This window comes from Molossus molossus, unplaced genomic scaffold (genome assembly GCF_014108415.1).
Source record: "Molossus molossus isolate mMolMol1 unplaced genomic scaffold, mMolMol1.p scaffold_m16_p_20, whole genome shotgun sequence".
Classification (NCBI taxonomy): Eukaryota; Metazoa; Chordata; class Mammalia; order Chiroptera; family Molossidae; genus Molossus; species Molossus molossus.
In genome coordinates this window covers 39,753,673-39,775,610 of record NW_023425356.1, presented here as the reverse complement: position 1 = coordinate 39,775,610, position 21,938 = coordinate 39,753,673, and the positions used below count along the sequence as shown (strand labels likewise).

Genomic DNA, 21,938 nt, shown 5'->3' with positions numbered 1-21,938 from the left:
TTGAGTCCTTCAGTCGTCTGTTCTCAGTTTGCATGATTTCTGGAAGTTTACTAAACAGGATAGAGAAGGAAACTTAAGAAATGAAAGGATAGGATTAGGCACTGTGGATTTTCCCTGTGTGTGTGTGTGTTTGTGTTTATTTGTGTTTGTGTAAATAAGGCAAAGGAAGAAAAAGACCGGGGAGAAAGCAGAAAACAAAAGTTTGCCTGGAAATCTAAGAATAGACCAAGTGACATTGTCAACAGTACAATCTTAGACTAACTCTTTGGTAAAGGGTGACACAAAACCAGTTTGAAGGCAAAAATGGTTAACTGAGATATTGACTTTGAGATATTTATTAATTTATGTCAATAAACACTTGTTAACTCAAAAGCCATAGAGCCTCGTTGTTAGTCTTCACATCCAATTGCCCAAAGATCTGTTTCTTAAAGTGAATTTTGAAACCTGCATCATGATGTGTTCTTTTCCCTTAGGCACTGAAAACGAAGATGCTGAAGAGGAATATCAAAACGATAATCAAGCGAGTTGGGTCCATCGCATGATAATGGCCCTGATGAGTGACTCAACTTTATTCAATACCAGAGAAGGACGGGCTGGGAAGGTGCACAACTTCATGCTGGGCTTGAATCTCAATACCTCGTATCCGCTGTCTCCGTTCAGAGACTTTAACACGCAGGAGTCCTTGGATGAAGATGAACTGGATGCAGCTGTGACAGGTATGGACCGGAAACGCAATCCGAGGGAGCTAATTCAGGGTCTTTCTTCCTTCTCTGGGAGAAGGATTTCACTTATTACTATCACTTATCCATTTATACTCAATTTCAAAAACGTGTGTTTAATCTGTATTGGACTTCCAATTACTGTTTGTGTGTGTGGGGGGGAATACACTGGACAGGAAGGAGCACAGTCGTGTCAGCACAGAGCATTTTCATTGAAATACTGAGCGGGACCTTGGAGCCTCTCTGGACCGGTCAGGTTTCACCCACAGGAAACAGGAACCTACTCTCTTGTTAAACTGAAAGGGGTTTAAAGCAGGAAATTAGGTGTTTACTAAATTGTTCCAAGGCTTGGAGGGGTAAGCTCCAGACTGAGCTTCCAAAACTGTTTTCAAGAACACTTCAGAATCACCCCGGCTTGGCCAGTGCTGAGTTTATTCAAATTTATTATTTACAGACCAACATCGCTGGAAATGATGGAAGGGGATTTGACTGGGTGGTGACACAATGCAATGCGCAGATATGTATCATAAAGTTGTGTGCTTGAAACCTATATAATTCTACTCACCAGAGTCGCCCCAATAAATTTAATAATGATTCCTATGGTCCGGCCTGTGTGGCTTAGTGGTTGAGCGTTGACCCATGCACCAAGACGTCACCAGTTCAATTCCTGGTTAGGGCACATGCCCAGGTTGTGGGCCCGATCCCCAGAGGGGGGGCATGCAGGAGGTGGCCAGTCGATGTTCTCTCTCGTTGAGGTTTCTAGCTCCCTCTCCTTCTCTCTTCCTCTCTCTCTAAAAACCAATAAAGAAAAAAAAATTAACAAAATAATTCTTACATTGTTTAAAAAAACACAAAAAAACTGCATTTTAGACTGAACTTACTGAACTGAAAAGTGCTTTTTCAGACAATGCCCTTACTAAGATAGACCCTGTTTATCTCCCTCCAGTTGTTTCCAAGTTTTAGGATTACCATGTGTTTGGAATGAAAAGTTAAAACAAACGCCCCCACAAACTGTGTCTGGCAGTAGAAATAGCAAAAACATAACCTCTGCCTCATTTCCTCCCTCAAATCTCATGTGGGTGTATCTCCTTGGCAAAGGAGCGGTCTCAGCAGGTCCAGACTCGGACTAAGGGGGTCTGGTCACCATGGTCCCTAGCCTGACTCTCCAGTGCCGGGCAGTGACACACACTGTAGGGGGTGGAGTGGAATGAAGTTTGCCCGCCTACAGTGCCCATCAAGATATTGTAAATGACCCTCTGTTCTCAGAAATGTTAATTAACTTTTGGAAGGCCACCTGGTAAGAACCCACTCACTTTCTGGTTTGTCACTTAGTCAAATCCCAAGAATAATTCTTTTTATTCTTCTGTTCATGCATATTTCAAATTAACAGTTAAATTTACCTTGGTGACTAATCAATATATAATCATCTTTCTCGTAATGATCCTGTCATCTTAAATTTTTCTCCTTCATCACACCAGTTTTTCTCTTCGCTGCCCAAATGTCATTTCTCAGTCATTTCTACCTAAGGACATTGATAGGATGCTATAAAAACTCCAGTGGGATTTTTGCAAAAAAACTTTCTATTGCTTTTTGTTGAAGCATCATACCTGTACAGTATTTGTAAAATTAGGGCAAGGTGTTAGATCTTGTTGCTGTTTGGGTAGTGCTGTTTCTGTGTGTTGCTTGAGCTTCATGGAAGTTGCAAAAGGAAAAATTACCCGTTATTCAAACAAGAGGAGCAGAAACTTTCTATACCTTGGTTTATGTTTATGATATCAAAATCTAAGATCTGAGGTTATGTCTGGTTATATACCTTCCATCCAAACCCTTTTGTATGAACTAGAATGAAAGTCTTTTTGTAATAAAGTCAATGTCCACTTTTAAGTTCACTCCCCAAGCCAAAAAAACAAACAACAAAAAAAAGCACACTTGACCCTCCAGTCAGTGACATAATTTTCCTTATGTTGTGACACATGATTATGTTTATTTCCATTGCGATATCAATTACATGTGTCTTCTTTAGAAACGTAGTCCTGCTGGATGAATGATGATGGGCTTTAAAAAAATGCAGCCTCACAGAGTATTTAGAGTTAAAAAAATTCGTAGTAATTTTACTCTACAGGAAAGGAAGGTCACAGAAGATGGTTTTCATCTTTGCCTGAAATTACTCAGCGGAGCAAGAGTTGAGACAGGTCTCTTGACATTCCTCGGAAGCCTTTCTCTTCTGCTACACTCCTTCCCTCCTTAGGTCTTGGTTGCATTAGTCATTGTCTTGCTGATGTAAAAATGGAAGTTTCCTCTGTGTACTTTACTGCATCTGTTTTACGTTATTGCTCTGATCGCATCACCCAGCATCACCTCTCTGTGGTTTGCATGGCACGCTTGTTTTCTGCCCTCACCTTTTAACAACTTCCTGGCACTTTTGCAATATTCTGTGTGGATTCAGAAGTGATAGGGTCGCTAGAAAAAAATATGGCATTCCCAGTTAAATTTGAATTTTGAATTTGTTGAGATATTTTGAAATGCTTTAACCTAAAATTGTTTTAAATGAGTGATCTTTGGAAAGAACTTTACATTTTATTTCTTAGAGTGCCTCTGATTAAAATTTTATTTCACTTCCTTTGTATTTATCCATTTGAAATAAATGTACATAACATATTGGTTTTAATAAAAAAATCTGGTTTGGTCAATGTCAAGTTTATTACAATTTATTATTTACAGACCAACCCTGTTAAAAATGACTGCGTTTTAGACTGAATTTATTGAATTCAAAAATGTTTTTTTGCGCACAATGCCCTTACTAAGAGACACCCTGTTTATCTCCCTCCAGTTACTTCCAAGTTTTAGGATAACCGTGTGTGTCGGATGAAAAGTTAAAGGATTTAACATAAACTGTGATCATCTTGGTTCATAAAGTTTTTATTAAAATTTTATGTATTATACAGTTAAAATACTATAGATTTTTTGTTTTTGCAATCCCTATGCAAAAAGAGAATTGAGATTTTTATCTATTCTAGATATTATGTTGGGAAAATCTTACATTTTAGTTTACCCACTGATGATTTTTTACCGATTAAAATGTGAGCATCTTAGAATTAAAACCATCTTTCAACCTATAATGAGAAAAATTAGTGCACTGTTTTCATCCCCATTTCTACACCTTGCAGACAATCTTTTGAAAGCAAGAGAAATGACAAGATGATATAATCTCCCTCCGTTGTTTACTTCAAAATAGTTGTATATGGATAGAAACTAATTTTGGAGACGCTGTCCATTATTACGTAACTTCTTTTCTGTTGATTTTTATGTTTATGCTATTTACTGTGACACACACCATCTGGAGTAAGACATTGAGACAGCGGTTCATTTAAACCAGAGTTCAAAACACACATTTCCAAATATTTGTGCATCCTAAATTGAATCTGTGTGATATATTTACAAAATGACCTTCGGAAATGTTCGCAGCGGATCTGCTTTAAGGAAATGGTCATAAGAATAAAACAGAACATGTTTCCATGCCTACCAAAAAACCTGATTAAGTCATCCACAGGTTCGAAATCCAAGTACGCTCTGAATTATGAGAGAATATTCTTCTGTAGTGGCATTTTTAAACTCTCCATGACACTTTAGTAGATGTTAGATAATAAATGGGGTTCAAGTTCAAATACATTTGGAAAACCAAACAAGTTCATCTCCTTCTTCACAATGCAGTGGATGCTCTAGTGAGTTTGGGAAGCTATACTTAAAGATGCCTCAAGTATATGGCTATAAAAGCAGATCAGCTTATTGGAATCCTGGCTGCACAGTCTTGAGCATTTACTTAGCATAAGCCTCAGTAAACAATGATAGAAAAGCAGAGTAAAACTAAGAACCAGCAACCCCGATCCTGATAGAACTCTAAGTTAGTGAGCATGCAACAGTCTTCACTTTTTTACTCCAAGTTCACTTACAAAATAGAAATAATAATGGTACCTATGTGAGGCTTAAGTAGCATCTTCGTTCTTGAAAAACTGCTGTAAGTCCAAGGCATAGTAAGGAGAACAGGGAACACACAATATAATGGCCTATTACTTTAAGCTGTTGAATCTTATATTTCTCAAACCAGCTCGATCATGGAACTCTTGTTTTGTGTATAGAACATCTGTCAACATTTTGAAAACTAGATGCTTTGAAGCACAATTAAGAAGCACTACTTCCTGTCAGTTTTTCTGGAGGTTGGAACCATGGTGTTTCGCCAAATGCCAGAGCTGGGAATTGGTCCACATGATTTTCTCTCCAATGTAATCTTGGATTTAAAAGAGGATTATTTTCTTGGACTCCCATCACCTAGACAGGTGCAGTGTGAGACCCATTCAGACGTTGCCACTCCCCAGTGCTATTACTTGAGAGATGAATTCATTTCATTCTCCATTTATAGATCTTCTCTACCTCGTATATCTGGTATAAGACTGGAATAAGATAATGTATGATGAGGAAATGTGTTTAAGCCAGTAAAGACCCATGTAATGTGACGGAATTCCATAGAGAGACCATGCTGCACAGCCCGGGGTTCACACCAGGGCCTGAGCGATGGGCTTGCCATGCTCTGTCTTACTTAATCCCCCAGCAGACCTTATTTAATAGATTCATTTACCCTGATGTTACAGACAAAGAAACTAAGACTAAAAGACAAACATTAATTTATCAATTGCTGAAGTTGGACTCGTGCCCAGGTGTTTGTCTCCAAAGCCTAGCCACGTGGAATTCCATCTCACAAATTTATGTATTCTAAGTTGGTATCCATAGAATACAAATATTTTTGTATTCTAAGTAATGTTACGTGATTGTTGAGTTCCTTCTTTCTGTTTTCCTTTGGAAAGATCCCGATGAATTTGAGCGAATATATGAGCCTCTGGATGTCAAAAGTAAAAAGATTCATGTAGTGGACAGCGGCCTCACGTTTAACCTGCCTTACCCCTTGATCCTGAGGCCACAGAGGGGAGTCGATCTCATCATCTCCTTTGACTTTTCTGCAAGGCCCAGTGACTCAAGTCCTCCATTCAAGGTAAGAAGAATCTGTATACATTCAAGTATCTACCACATTCTTCTCATGTCTTGTAGCTATCTTAGTCCTCTTGACTCCAATTTCTTACCTCATTAGCCTATTTTCTATGTTATTGCGAGTGGTATTTCTTAAAACACAGATGTGATTCAATCACTCTCCTCCTTAAAGAAATTTTTCAGTGATTTCCCATGACCCACATTAAAATGCATAGTCCTGAGCAGGACAAGAATGATGCAATGTACCTGAAGTTCAGAAAGGAAATTAGGCTGATGATATTTGAGAGTTAGCAGGTAAAATATAACTAAAACCATACATGGGGAAGATGTACTGTGAGAAGAGAAGATAAAATGAAATAGTATCTTCAAGATTCAACAGTAGTCTCCGGAGAAAAGGAGAAAAACCAAGGAAGTGAGCAGTGTCATGAAAAGCAGTTGAACATATTGAACAAGGACGTTCTTGGTGAACAGGCCGAGAAAAGTTTCGGTAGGGTTGTGAGGGCACAAATCATACTGCTGTGATTTGAGGGATGAGTAGAAGTTAAGAAAATGGAGACAGTTCTAGAGGCTATCCAGGGAAGAAGGAGATAGATTCTCTGGGCAACTGGAAAATGGTGTGTGTGTGTGTGTGTGTAGAGGTGGGTTGTTAATAGAAGGAACTTGCGTGTGCTAAAGGCTAGGGGTCATTGGTGAAGATATTATTGGAGCATGGAGAGATGACGTATATGATACAGTCACCTCCCTGGGAAGGTGACAGGGACGAGGAGATGGATACAGCTGGAGAGTAGTCTAGAAACCTCCATATCGAGGCAAGAGGGAAGGGAGGGAATAATGGTTGTTGTTAGGCAAGGAGTCGGGATGTTAAGAAGTTGCCCATATGATGACTTCTAACTTTGATAGAAATTAGGAGTTAACGTGATCTGTGCAGAAGGGCAGAATGGAGGTGATGAAGCCAGGGGCCTGGGGAGGATAAATGTCTGCGTCTGTGAAGAAATGAGGGAACAAGTTCTAACGACGCGATATAGAAAGATCACTGGGCTGCCCTTCGGTCTCACCCAAGTGACACTGATTGTTACTGTTCCTTCCACCGGAAACACTTCAGACTTTCTTCAGATTAATCTCAAGCATGATCTTTCTTGACCTCCACAGGTATGGTTTCAGCATGAAACACGTAGTAAGTTCTACTAACACAACAGTTTCCGCGGTGTGTTGCCTGTGTTTATTTACACGTATATGTTGCTTCCACTGTCAGAGGACTCTGTGGGGACTTCAGCACTATTTGTGTGTGTGTGTGTGTGTGTGTTTCAGTTATTTAGTTCGAATTGCATTCTAAGAGCCAGGTAAAATATGGATAGAACATATTTTGTGGGTGAATGAATGAAATGCTATAAGAGAGATGGAGTTAGTATCCATATTTGATAGATTAAGAAACATAAACTCATAAATATTAAGTGAAATGGTCCAAGAAGTCATATCAGGAAGTCCGTGAGAACCCAGGTCTTCTGACACTTGGTTTCCTTTCTTTTTTTTTTTTTTTTATCCTCACCCGAGGACATTTTTTTTCATTTTTTGTTCAGATAGAGCAGGAGGGAGAGAGAGAGAGAAACATCGACATGAAAGGGACACGTCAAGTGACTGCCACCTGCACGACCAACCAGGGCCAGGGACAAACTGCAATTGAGGTACGTGCCCTTAGCGGGAACCGAACCCGGGTCTCTCTGGACCGCAGGCCGATACTCTAACCGCTGATCCAAACTGGCCAGGGCTGGAAGTGCTTTTTAAAACTTATGAGTGTTGTTATGATTGACATTATAAAAATATCCATTTTTACGTAGATCTAAAAGATTACCCAAATATAATGTTTAATTTATAAAAAGTATTATACTATTAATGTTAAAGTAGGTTACTTATTTTAATACAATATAATAAGGTTTAAAAGTTGATGAGATAATGTTTCTCTCTCTCTCTCTCCCTCCATTCCTTCTTCCATCCTTCGCTTCCACTTTATCTAAAAAATCAATGGAAAAGTATCCTTGGGGTGAAGATGAACAAATAAATAAATTAATTAATTAAATAAAAGTTGATGAGAAATCTATGTGAAGTCTTTTATGCGAGGGGAGAAATTCCAATGTAATAATAGATATATGCAATATGATTTTATTAAGATGATTAAGTAGCGAGTAATTTTCTGTTTTTGAAACTGAAATATGAATGCCATTTGTAATAAAAGATGAGCCCATAATGCTGGGCAAAATATTAGAATCATTAACTTTACTTCACAGTTATTGATATAAACATTTTGTAAGTATAGTTAAATTTCAGATCCTATAGGGAGAGAGAGGATGATGGGCACTGTGGCTTTTGATAAAGGCAACCACTTCATTTCTTATATCTGCTTTGTAACTGGCCTTGAAAGTTGATGACATCAGTGTCAGTGATACTGGGGATGTTTTTAGATTAGTAGACACATACCCTAATACAGCGGTTCTCAACCTGTGGGTTGTGACCCCTTTGGAAGTCGAACAACCCTTTCACAGGGGTGGCCTAAGACATAACAGTAGCAAAATTACAGTTATGAAGTAGCAACGAAAATAATTTTATGGTTGGGGTTCACCACAAAATGAGGAACTATATTAAAGGGTCGCGACATTAGGAAGGTTGAGAACCACTGCCCTAATAAATAGTTTAGATATAAAGAGCCTCGTGAATCTAAATAATTCTTACTGTTTGATTTTTGAAAAGCAGCTCTGTGCTTCCTTTTGTCATTTCTTTTTGTTAACCATTTAGTAAGTTAGATAAATGTCATGCAACTTTAGTTTACCATTGGGTCCAGTCAGTAATTCTGATAGGATTTGTCTTTAACGTTGTCATGGATATAAGCCAGCATCTTCATTTCAAATCTACAGAATAATCAGATTATGAAATTAGAAAAAAAAATCTTTGGCTTTTTTGAGAAACAAGTAAGGAATATAGGATAATTCAGAGTTTGCAACTAGAGGTATTTTCCCCCCTTTTACCTTACTAAAATTTATGGAGAATAATAGAGTTATTGTACCATAAGTTATGTTACTTTATATTAGGTCACCATATATCAAACATAGATCTAGCTCTGTTTTTTGGTGCCCTTTTAAACGCTTAATGACCAGAAGCCAGAACAATGGATTTATTCTCTTTAAAATAAAAGAAAAGGAGGGAGAAAAGAAAAGAAGACAATGGGAGAAGGAAAGAAAATTTGAAATAAGTCAGTCTTCACAAATGATAGAAGTAATGAGTCTAAATTAACTTTATCTCCCTATAGTTTGTCCAAGGTAAAAATTCCATTTAAATCCACAAATAATGGAAAAAGAATCTATGTTTTTCCATATTAACCTGATTTATTCGTTGACATTAGGGTTTTATCCTTGTTTTAGAACCTCTGCACATGATTGACTTGTGGTTGTTAGGCTGGTCTACACTGTCATGGCCAAACCAGAGTTGGCTCTGTTGGCATCAACCCACCATGGCTGAGAAAGGGAACTGCATGTTAGTCATTGTAGCATGTACAGGTTTACCTCTTGTCTTAGTTTCCTGGGGTCACCATAACAAATCACCACCATCATGGTGACTTAAAACAATAGAAACATACTCTCGCAGTTCTGGGGCCGGAAGTCGAAATCAAGGTGTCCTCGGGGCCACGCCCCCTCCAGAGCTCTGTGGGAGAACTCTTCCTTGCCTTTCCCAGCTTCTAAGTGCCTCCAGGCTGTCCCTGGCTGTGGCCGCATTATTAAAATCTCAGTCTCTGCCTTCTCCTCCTGGTGTGTATCTTCGTATAAATACACTTAATGTCTTGAAAGGACATTTGTCATTGGATTTATGGCCCACCCAGATAATCCATGATGATCTCATCTTCAGACCCTTAGCTTAATTACATTTATAAAACCTCCTTTTCCAAATAAAGTCACATTTACAGGTCTTTGGAGGTTAGGGCACGGGTGTATTTTTTAGAAGGTCTTACTACATCTGTATTGGTCATTGAGGAAGAGCTGTCTTGTGATGAATAGATACACTCAACATTAATTTCTCCTTATATATATTTTTATGAATTTACAGTAAGCTCTTAGTGAAGAAGAACTAACAAGAATTACAAAATTCTATGTAAATTCTACACACTATTAGGTATAGAAAATTATTTTTATGTCCATTGTATTCTCAAGCCGTTCTGATCCTAATAACCAGCATGCTTTCATTAGAAACGAGAATGGCCAAAACCACAAAATAATGAATTCTAAATTGTAGTTTATTTAATAATTTATAAAGATTTCAAAATTTTATTTACGTACTTATACTCCATAACTTTCCCTAGTCTAATAATATCTCTGAAATAGTGAGAAGCATCTTAGAAAGCACACATCCTAGGTTTACTGAGAAAACACTCATTTCTTATAAAGAAAAGCTAATTTATAATAAGAGATAGATATAAATATATTTATCTATAAATATATATTTATCTACATATCTAAATAGATAAGATAAAAATATGCCATTCACACTACAGTTTAACTCTATTTCTGTTATTTAGATTGTTTTCTGTCTTTCAAGTTGATTTCGTTCTCAAAAACGAGCACATTTTACAAAGTATTGCTTTGAAGGAAACCATCAAATTGTTATCTCCATAGAGAATGGTTTTAGTTCGTACTGTGTAAATTCACCATGAATTAGCCTATGGAAATTGGAAGCATCAGGGGTGTCAAACAGCCACCCAAATGGATATTTATATAGGATACAGTTCTGGCAGATTGCTCTAATTTGTAGAAACACAATCTCTTTGCTCACTGCATTCTTTTCCAATACTCTTTGCAAACTCATCTGCTCTGCTCATAGTCTGTGTCATTGGTTGTGTCTTTACAAGCAGAGAAATGAGACATCAAAGAGGAGGTGGGTTTTCCATTCTGTAATCCCTGTCTCTACAGTCGCTGGTTAATCGTTTCCACATCAGGATCATATGAGGAAAGAGAAAGTTTCCATCGCTTCCAAATACCAGCATCAAATACCTAATTAAAAATAGCCTGGTCTTTTACCTCATTCAGTTCCCTTTCCTCTTCCTCCACATCCACAGCCTTGGTCATACCCTTGAGTCATGTTTGTAAACCCTGGAAAGCTCGTGTCTCTCGGTTTTCTCACGCAATTGATTAACAGTAAGAACTTTTGGTTTTATTTTGATGGTGAATAATCTTGAACGAATGACTGTGAACGGTGTTAGATAAGAAACAACACGGTGAATTATTCAGCTGAATGAGGGGAAAGGAGTCAGTGGTATAATTTTTCTCAAGTTTCAAACAAGAAAGTGTTTATATATATATATATGGGATTTTCAGTGAAATATAATCATACCGGGTGGAGCAAAAGTAGATTTATAGTTGTGAGTACAGGAAACACAGAGTTTATTCTTGTGTTAGTTATTGTATCATTTTTCATATGAACAACTGTAAACCCACCTTTGCCCACCCTGTATTTAGCCTAGCAGTTTATGAAACAACTGCTTTAACATACACTCAATCTTTTCTTCTCCCATACTTTTATTTCTTTGTAAATGGCTTTGATAGAGAGTTGAGCAACTTAAAATTTATGACATTCCAGAAGCATCAAGAACAGTGAAAGTCCAATCAACAGGATGTTTTTCTCTAAACATATGGTGCTATTTAAAAAATATTTTTCTTTGTTGATTTTAGAGAAAGAGGAAGGGAGAGGGAGAGAGAGATAGAAACATTGATGAGGGAGAATATCGATTGGCTGCCTCCTGCGTGCCCTCTACAGGGGACCGGGCCCAAAACTGGGCATGTGCCCTGACCGGGAGTTGAATCAGCGACCTCTTGGTGCACAGGTCGACGCTCAACCACTGAGCCACACTAGCTGGACAAGGTGCTATTTTAAAGTGCTTCTTTTCTTATACAGAAATTACTGAGGTTTTGAAAATATCTTATTTAATCTTCACAGCAATCCTGAGAAAGATAATAGCATTAACTCTGTTTTACAGTGATTATAAAATGAGATGCTAAGAAATAAGGATGCGGTGGAATGGATGCAATGAGCTTGGGAGCCCACGATTTCAGGGCTAGTGAACAGCCTGGCCCGTTTGTTTATTTGTTCATTTGGATGTTGTTACTCATGATCCCCAGGGTGCCATTAGGGGAGTATCACTGCATACTCCTGCCCCCAAATAATCCTGATAGCAATGTTATGAGATATATGACCATCCATATTTCATACTTGAGGATATTGAATGTGGAGACATTGAGAAATGTGCTCGTGGTCCCATCGCTCGCATTTTAACTTGGCAGTCCGGCCCCAGTGTCTGTTCTTACTTGCCCCGCCCCCCTTCAGCTGCCTATAAATAGAAACGAGCTCTGCCGGTGGCGCCGCTCCATACTGATGTCTGTTCTCCAGTTTCAATGTAATACTGTGCGTGTGCGTACTACTGCCTTAGTCAGCCTCGACGCAGAAACAGACTGGAAATCTCAGGGGCCGGTGACAAACGCATTTCTTGGCCACGTTATGTCTCTACAGCTGCAAATCAGCTGCTGTGACTGTGTCCCAAGTGTCCTCTCATTCCGGGGCGCTGTGTGCGCCTGGTTCCCGGAAGGAAGCTAGCATGTGGAAGCAATCACGGTCGGCCACGTGTTCGGGGCCTCTGCACGGCCCACTCTGGGCCGCTGCGCGTGGAATAATAACATGCTCAGGCCAGAAGCGCAACCTCTTTGCAGGAACAGAAGCAAAACAGTGAGCAAATAAAAAAATAACAAGCAGCGACAAAAAACAAGCTGATTCGGAGTCACTGAAATACATTTGCATCCATAAAAAATGTGTTCATTGCCATTAGTTGTGCAGAGATAATAAAGGTAAAAATTCAGTTACAGAGTCCCTCATTCTGCTTTATCAGATTCGTTGACATCTAAGGATTAAAAACATTCCCATGGCCTCTAAGTGCCCGGGACGCATACTACTTTTTCTTCCTGTGGGGATTACATCTGTTCAGTTTCATTCAGTTCAGTGCCTTCATAAATTTCCCAGTGCCTCTTATGGAGCTAGCCTTGAACCAAGAACTAACAGGACAGGACTGAGTTTGCTCCCAGAGTACCTTTTATTTTTGTGAGATTGATGAGCTTCCTGAGAACAGGGTAATTGTTCGTCTAGCAGGAAGCTGCTAGCACATAGTAACCACCTAGTGAGTGTTGAATGATGGCCAGACCGACTGAACAAAGGGAGACCGAAGGTTCCCGAACGCGTCTTTTCCTCTCTCCCCTAGGAACTGCTACTCGCAGAAAAGTGGGCTAAAATGAACAAGCTCCCCTTTCCCAAGATTGACTCCAACGTGTTCGATCGCGAAGGGCTGAAGGAGTGCTACGTCTTCAAACCCAAGAACTCGGATGTGGACAAGGACTGCCCGACCATCATCCACTTCGTGCTGGCCAACATCAACTTCAGGAAGTACAAGGCTCCCGGTGCGTGGGAGTGGGCTGTGTTCCGTAAAGGAAAACCCGGTAAAGGAGCAAGGCCAGAACTAAGTCCACGCTGGCTCTTGCTCTCCCGGCTATTTGAACGTTTCCCTTCCCTTGATGAGTAGCTACTGTCCTGACACCCTCCCCATCTTCCCCCTCCAAGATCCCTGCGCTCTTCCCAGAAACAGAAGAGTTAACATCCAGCTCAAGGAACATCTCTGGGGCTTTACTCCAACACCTCCAGTTCCGCTTGTTCTGATGGGTTGGGGCCTCATCATAAGTGTTGTTAAATATTTTGAGCATCACCGCTTAAGGGAGCCCTTGTTTCAGGACAAGTCAGGCAAATGTTCCGGGAATTTTAGCCGACCACACGATGAATGTCATCTAGCAGTACAGCAGGGCTGATCATTTCAGGTTGCCACGTTCTAGTTCACAGAGAAAGAATCAAGTCCAGAGCAAGTCATCCTGTTGTACCATGTCCCGAGGAGCCTGCACACTCTTCAGTGTCCTGGAAGATGTTGATAAACCAAAGGAGAGCTAGAGATTGACAGGCAGGATGCTGAAAGCCTAGAGATTATACTCTATTCGGATCAGAAAACGTAATTGGAAAAGGAAAGACATAAAGAATGGTCGTGGGAGATTTAACAAGATTATGGAGAGTTAGATAATGTTTGGCGTAGGGTTCCCCCCAAAGCAGATTCTGAGCAAAGAATTCAAGTGCAAATAGTTTATTTGGGTGAACTAGGAAACTCCAGTGGAGAAGTGATAAAGGGAAGGGAGAAAGACAGGAAACAAGAGATGTGTTGGGAGCTGACTACCAAGAAGAGAACTTGATCCTGCTAGGAAATGCTGGGAAATGGACTAGAACCTATGATCCAGAATCGGCCTTCCGCATCACACATTCAGAGGCAAGGGAACTCGGGTATTTCTACCCTCAGTCCCTAGAGTCTTTGGTTGACTGCTGCCTGGGACGGAGTGTTACTCATCAGAGTTTCCAGTCTGCTGCTAATGAGCTACACTGCAGGGAAGAGAGGAGGCCCGTAGACACAGGCATGCAGACACTGGGCATTGGACGTGGCCCAGTCAAAACACTGAAATCCTCACCCAGGGACACACCAGTGTATCCTACGGTTACATAACCTCAGTGGGGCTCCCAGTGTTATGTTTATGACTGTTTGTATGTGTTATTCCTTCTGTTTTAAAGATATTTTGTAGTTTTCAAAATAACTCATTTGAGACTCTTCTCATATTTAGGTGTTCCAAGAGAAACTAAGGAAGAGAAAGAAATAGCTGATTTTGATATTTTTGATGACCCCGAGTCACCATTTTCGACCTTCAACTTTCAGTATCCAAATCAAGCATTCAAAAGGCTGCATGATCTGATGTACTTCAATACCCTGAACAACATCGATGTAAGTTATCTCCTATGATTACTGACGATGTCAAGTATTTCATATCACATAATCGGAGCACCACCTTTTTATAATTAAAAATAAAAACATGGTTTATGAATGACACCACCCATGTCATACCATTTTAATTTTCACAGATTATTGTATTAATCTCCAGAAGAACCCTATAAAGTTCACAAATAAGAAAACTAATGCCTCCAAATTGGCAGAGCCTACATTTTGTACTATTATTTTATTGACAGATTGGTTAATATACAGCTTCTTGCCAAAATAGCTCATGTATTTGTCATATGATACAATAAACTAGAAGTAGGAAGAAAAGTGATAGAAAGATAAAAGTAAGAAGTGAATGTAACCAGAAGTATTGTTAATGAATACACTCATGCTTTTAAATGTCTTTTTTTTTCTGGATCTTGGGAATGTCGCCCAAAGTAGCAGCTTCCCCATTTTTTGGCCCCTGAGATATCAAGTATGCTTAGATTTGGAAACTTTAGTAGCAAGTTCTTTTCTTTGGTATCATTCCTATCACTGGTGTTATCTGCCGATAAGATTCTGTGCCTACGTGAAATTCTTTAGTCTCTAACTCACTGTTGTATAATTGGAATTGTGTTGGCTTCTAGTTCCAAATCCCAGTGTCTGACAAATTCCTATCAGTTGTGAAAGCCCAACTTCATTAGCCTGATTGGATTTTGCACATTAGAAATTAAGAAAACAGAGGGGAAAAAGGAAGGAATTAAGTGGAGAGGGAAAGGCATCATGTATAACATGCCAGTCTTTTTGGAGACTGTGAATGGCTCAAAGAACACACTGTGTGTGCATGACTGTTCTTTGCATCTGAGATTGAATTGGGTTTGTGAGCTAATAGAATTCTGGCACATCTAGTTTGCTTGCTTGTGTAGTTTGACCTGAGACTAGTAATGATCAGTTGTGTACAGTTGTAACAGTTACACTGTAATATGTATATTAATCGATATCTTTAGCTTTTGTAAATGTAGAAAAATTTCCCCAATAAGCTTCAGTTCCTGCAACTCTTAAAACGCTTTCTTGTTAGCTTTCAACTATGAACAATGTGGTAATTCATGTGGAACATACTTAGCAAATTTTATAGCATATATCATTTTCTGAGTATATGTGTTCCTTTTTTTTATTTTTTTTATTTTTTATTTTTTTATCCTCACCCGAGGACATTTTTCCATTTTTTTTTGTTGTTGTTCAGGTAGAGTGGGAGGGAGAGAGAGGAACAGAGAGAGAGAGAAACATCGATGTGAAAGGAACACATCAAGTGGCTGCCACCCGCACAACCGACCAGGGCCGGGGACAAACTGCAACCGAGGTACATGCCCTTAGCGGGAACCGAACCTGGGTCTCTCCGGACCGCAGGCTGACGCTCTAACCGCTGAGCCAAACCGGCCAGGGCTATGTGTTCCTTTTTTACAAGCAGTGGACACTTGAGATCCATATGCTACGTTGTTTCTCTTGTGATGGTGAAAATTTAAAAAATATTAAGAGAAAATCATTATTTAAATCTATGATTTATAAAGAACAAATCTTTTCAAAATAGAGTTGTTTTATAAAAACCCCTGCTTGTTAAAAGAGACTATGGGGTCATATCAGAGTAAAACTATTTTTCCAGTATGAAGGCAATAAACTCAAAACTAAATATTCTTTGAGATGAAATGTATTATACTTGATACGTTATCTTCAAATGGAAAAGCATAGATTGTAGGAATATATAAATAACTTATTGGACTTGAGAAAATAAAAGATACATGCACACATATACGGGGTGGGGGGGGGTGCAGGCAAAAGTAGGCTTAAAAAAGAAGACAAAGAATACAATAATTAATAAATAAATAACAATACTAGAATAAACTGTTTTCCTTACTCAAAACTGTAAACCTACTTTTGCCCACTCGTGTGTGTGTGTGTGTGTGTGTGTGTGTGTATTTATATATATGAATATATGTGTAACTTAAACATCTACATTTCTCTCATTGTTTTCAGTCCTGGTTTATATAAAACCTATTAAACTATTTGCTATAAATATCTATTTTATTAAATTTGCTATTTATCTATTTTACAAACATTCTTCACAGTAGTTTGTTTGACACATAAATGAAAAGTTAAAAGCTAAACAAAAATAGACTGAGTTCCCAAATAACCGTGCTGACTTTCAGCTCATCAAATGTTGATTCTTCACAACCATTTAATTTAGTAGGTTTTGATTGCTTTCAAGAACTTTCCCCACATGGCATGTAGAAGCAAGGTCACGGGCTTTATATTATGTTTAGATCACAGATGGGCTATTTGGGTGACTTTGAATAAGGTACTTACATTTTTTGGGCCACAGTTGACTCATCTCTAAAACAGGTGTAGCAGCATCTATCATAATGGCAGTAGTGACTCTTTAATCAAGTAAGGTATGAATAGTGCCTGGCTGGCAAGCTGCTCAATAAATGGGAACCTTACCTAAGTGTGTCTGTACTCTATACCAGGATGGATACATGCCAAGATCTTTGCAAATGCCCAGAATTAAGACTATAGACAGATGTGAACAGGTAATAGCAGCCTGGGCAGTAAATAAATGTTGTTTGAATGAATGAAGATAGGCTTCCTCTTAAATTATATGACCACTGAGACTTGTGTTCAAGTAATTTTTGGTTGTGTGTGTGTGTGCACACCTCACACCCAGGTTAGAGTTCCAGTTTTCACTGACATTTTCTCTCTCCCATGATAAATCTTCCTTGTCCCTCACTTTTTACTGAAAAAACAGAGTTGATCACAACCAAAGCTTCTTGCTGAGTGATGATAAAGAACAATGCAACTGCTGAGGTCGGATGCTGTTGAGTTCATTAGGCTCAGTCATTAGCTAAATCACTCGTTCCCACACCCTTTGCATAGAGCAGGGTACTAACTCACACTTCAGCAACACCCACATTGACTTGTTATGGACTGTCGGGATGGCTTGAAATTGTGGACACTGAACATAAACTCTTCTAACGCAAAGCCACGTGACTGCCAAGTCTAAATGAAGACCCTTTCACCTCTGGGGCCAAGGCAACTTTTCACCTTCAATTCACATCCGAACATAAATTTCTCCTGTGCAGACTCCCCTGTCTCTGACGGCTGTGTGTCCCTGGGGCTTCATTGCCCCCGGAGATCCTGGCGAAGCCGATTCCACTTCATCTTTGGAAAAACCTCTGCCCTGCTTGTGCTCACTCATGACAGCAGCCTAGCTTTGTCCTTGGCAACAGATTTCTGCACTTGCTCAACCTCCCAAATTCCTTTCCACTGAGCATCGCTTGGCCTGGCTGCTTTTTCATTGGCAGGATTTCACAGTTTCCTTTTTTTTTTTTTTGGAAACCTAACATATAATAGTGACTTATACTGGTAGACATGTGGTATGTGGGAAGTGCAGAACCTTTGGAGTCGGACCAAACTGGGTGCTCAAATCCTTGCTGGCTGTCTCTTGGCTTCGTGATCTTGGGCACATGGGGTCACTTCTCCAAATTTTACCTCCTTATTTGTAAGGGGAAACATTGCTGCAAGTCTTATAGATCCGGATACGCATTCATCAAACAATATAATGTCAGGGCTTGGCATCTAAGTGACACTTAATAAACTGAAGCAGTTAATATGACAATGATGATAATTATCAGTGTTCATATTATCTTCCGCTTTGAATTAGCAATTGAAACCCATGAAAAACGATGACTTGGCTCATTCGCCTTGTACCCTCCAGAGATACTGATCACAATGCCTGGCACCTGAAATATGCACTGAAGTTTTTATGAATGATTTTTTTAAATGCCGCCGACTTACTGGCTGAAACTGTTGAGGAACTGAATGTGATTGGAGGAGGGCATAGCAAGGGTCAGGATACAAGGCCTGGAGGCAGTTCCTGACCTCGGAGAGTCTGTGCGGTGTGTGCCTGGCCAGGGAGCAGGGCTGCGTGCTCCCCAGTAAACCACTACTTTGATCTGGAAGGAATATGCCTTCTGAGATCGCTTTGCCAGGCCCTCGCTGATTCAGCCATCACAGGAAGGTGTACTGTTACGCAGTCTCATTCAGCTTGTTAACTCAGTGCGCATAGTCTATGAGCCTATCGTGTGTCAGCTTCTTCAGCATACGTCAATGATGCATAATAATGAGCTTTTAGAATCTGTTCTCGAACAGTTCTATAATATGTTAAACGTTAGATGCTAATTAAAACGAGGGACAGCACAAATCCAGAAGTACTGGTACTCAATTCTTAATTTATTGATATTTCATCATCCCGATAAGGGTGTGTCTAGGTACAAGTTAAAGTTTTTATCTTTTTAAAAATAATTTAGAAGCTTCTAAAGTAGCATGACCCAGTATTTTAGGCCCAAGTTCACCTATGTTTTGTGTCTCCTATGATCTCTTTCCATCTTATTTCTTCATTAATTCAACACACTTATTGAGTATCTGCTGTGACAGGCACTGAGATACAACGGTACACAAAACAAAACAGCAAAAACACGAGGAAGGTTTGAGTGCTTACTATAAACTAAATATTTCTCCCCCAAATACTGAGCACTCCAAACTAGCCTTTCAGGTAGGTACTTTCATTTACATGTGAGGAAACTGAGTCATGGATTGTTTCGGCGGAATGTGGGAAGTCACAGAATTCCATGAGGTGCTGAGATGGACCACGGGCTTTCCCCCCTTTCTTTCCTAACTTTTAATCCATATTTCTGAATATCCCCCAAACACCGCCTCATCTCCAACCAGATGCTTCCTACACATGCCATGACCTTCTGTCTTTAGCCTTTTTATAACACGACCCTTCTACTGAGAATGTCCAGTTTTTTTACTCCACTTATAAAACCTACCTGTCCTTCAACTCAACCCAAGTATCATTGTCCCCATGAGTTGAACTCTATCCTGTTTAACCTAACCTTCACTGATAACCTTCTGTACGTTCATTAATTTTACAAATACTTATTGTTCCCCTTCCATGTGCTCAGTGCTGGGATCCAGAATGACAACATGTAAAAGGTCTCTGCTTCCATGACACTTTGGTGTTAACTGGGAAGGGACACATTCACCAGAAATTTCACATCATTTAGGCCAGTATACCTCTCTGTAGTTTTCTATACTTGTAATTTCTATTTCTCCAAATATATATTGTGACTTCCTCTTTGGGCTCATTTTTAATTTTTTTTCTTTATTGTTTTCTTTTTTTTAAATTTTCTTTTTAGGGAGAGGGAGAGATAGAAACACCGATGAGAGGGAAATACATTAATCAGCTGCCTCCTGCACTCCCCCTCCGTGGGAGCAAGCCCGAAACCCGGGCATGTGTCCTGACCAGGAATCGAACCAGGACCTCTCAGTCCATGGGACGATGCTCAAGCCACTGAGCCACACCAGCCGGGCTCATTTTTAATTTTCTATTTTTGGCAGTTCAGTATTTGCTTATGGATTGCTTCCAAGTCACACTTCTAAATTTGTTCCTTTTGTGAAGAAGATCACATATTACATGTTTTTCTTTTCTTATTCTCTGCCTTTATTGTCAAAGATTTAAATGTTCTGGATCAACAATTAGGAGGCTATTGAATGGCACCACTGGAAAATGGCGTGGGTCACACATAGGAAGGGGCAGTGGCAATGCAAGGGTGCGTGACAGGGAGGGCTTGGAACCTCAGTGTACTTCAGGGGTGACTGAAAGGAGACATTACAAACACTACTTATGAAATTTATAATGAAAGAAACCCAGGAAGATTCAAATATGACCTATTGCGTTTTTAGAGACATCCAGTGGTACCATGTATCATGCTGGAAGGCTTGAATTGAGCAACTGATGTAGTTGAGCCTCTTCTGTTAATAAATCACAGTAAATCGGGTTTTTTTTTTTTTGGCAGTAATCTGAAAAAATCTGGTTAATGGTTTCATAGTGTTAATGTGCCACCTAGTGGTTCTCGTTGCATAGGATTCGGATTTTTCAGAGTTGTGTAAATACTCATTTTCCTTTATAAGAATGTCCTGTTTACTAGAAACACCTGCCAAGGTCCAAGTATGGTAAATATACTCATCATTGATATTAATATTGCTGAATGTTTGTGCTCATGAATTCATTATAAAGGAATTGACAGCCTTTTTTATTTTATTTTATTTTTTTTATCCTCACCAAGGATATTTTTCCATTTTTTGTACAGACAGAGTGGGAGGGAGAGAGAGGAAGGGAGAGAGAGAGAGAGAGAAACATCGATGTGAAGGAACACATCGAGTGGCTGCCACCCACACGACCAACCAGGGCCGGGGACAAACTGCAACCAAAGTACGTGCCCTTAGCAGGAACCGAACCCGGGTCTCTCCGGACCGCAGGCCAACGCTCTAACCGCTGAGCCAAACTGGCCAGGGCAGGAATTGACAGTCTTTATCAATACAATTTCCCCCTGTGGTCTTTTATAGATTAAAGCTTTTTAGGTGTTTGGAAAGGAAATCGCTGACTTTTTATTTTACTTGGCACTTCTCTGTAATGAGAGTCGATGTGTCTTGTGCTGCTATGGTCAAGGAGAAACCAACTGAAAACTTGGTGATAGGATATCTAGAAAGGAGGGGATTTATTTTTTTCCTTTAAAAAATGTTTTTCCATTGCAGTTGACATTCAAAATTATTTTCATTCTCTGCATGGTTTCTTTATACTTCAGTTCTAGGAGTTCTGTTCAGTTAGTCTTTAGATGGTTCTCCAGGTTGATTGTTCTATGTGGTTGTGGGAGGAGGCAAGTCCAGTGTTTACTTACTCTGCACCTTGATCAGAACCACAGAGGTGGGGAGATTATGAAAAGATGTAGTAGGGCCCTGGCTAGTTAGCTCAGCTGCTTAGAGCATCCTCCTGACATGCCATGGTTGCAGGGTTTGGTCCCTGGGATCCCTGGTCAGAATACAAAGAATCAACCAATGAACACATGAATAAGTGGAACAACAAAGTAATGTTTCTCTCTCCCTCTCCCCCTCCCACTTTCTCCCTTCCTCTCTCTCTCTCGAATCAATTTCAAAAAAAAAAATTGTTAAAAGAAGATGTAGTAGGACACATTTAATCACAGAATCGATTTGCTGAATTTACTAAATAATTAGCCCATGATTGGCTACGCATAGTGCTTTTTGTTTCTAGTAAACTTTATGGCATCACATCTAATTTGAAGCTCTTAAATTTCCTCACACGTGGTCAGTTTGAAAATAACAACAACACACCAATGCCAGTTATGGAATGTCTCCTATGTGCCATGCACTGTGCAAAGTACTTTCTATAAATGATCCTCAATCCC

General features: G+C 39.6%; 1 protein-coding gene across 3 annotated transcripts in view; it reads left to right on the top strand.

Annotated features, from left to right (window-relative positions):
- Nucleotides 1-21,938, top strand: part of PLA2G4A (phospholipase A2 group IVA) — a 136,762-nt gene that overhangs the window by 112,347 nt on the left and 2,477 nt on the right. For all 3 annotated transcript variants that reach the window (XM_036273762.1, XM_036273763.1, XM_036273764.1), the window contains 4 exons: nt 474-716; nt 5,579-5,763; nt 13,042-13,237; nt 14,489-14,646. In XM_036273762.1, coding sequence (XP_036129655.1) covers nt 474-716; nt 5,579-5,763; nt 13,042-13,237; nt 14,489-14,646 — 782 coding nt within the window. The remainder of the gene's footprint in view (nt 1-473; nt 717-5,578; nt 5,764-13,041; nt 13,238-14,488; nt 14,647-21,938) is intronic.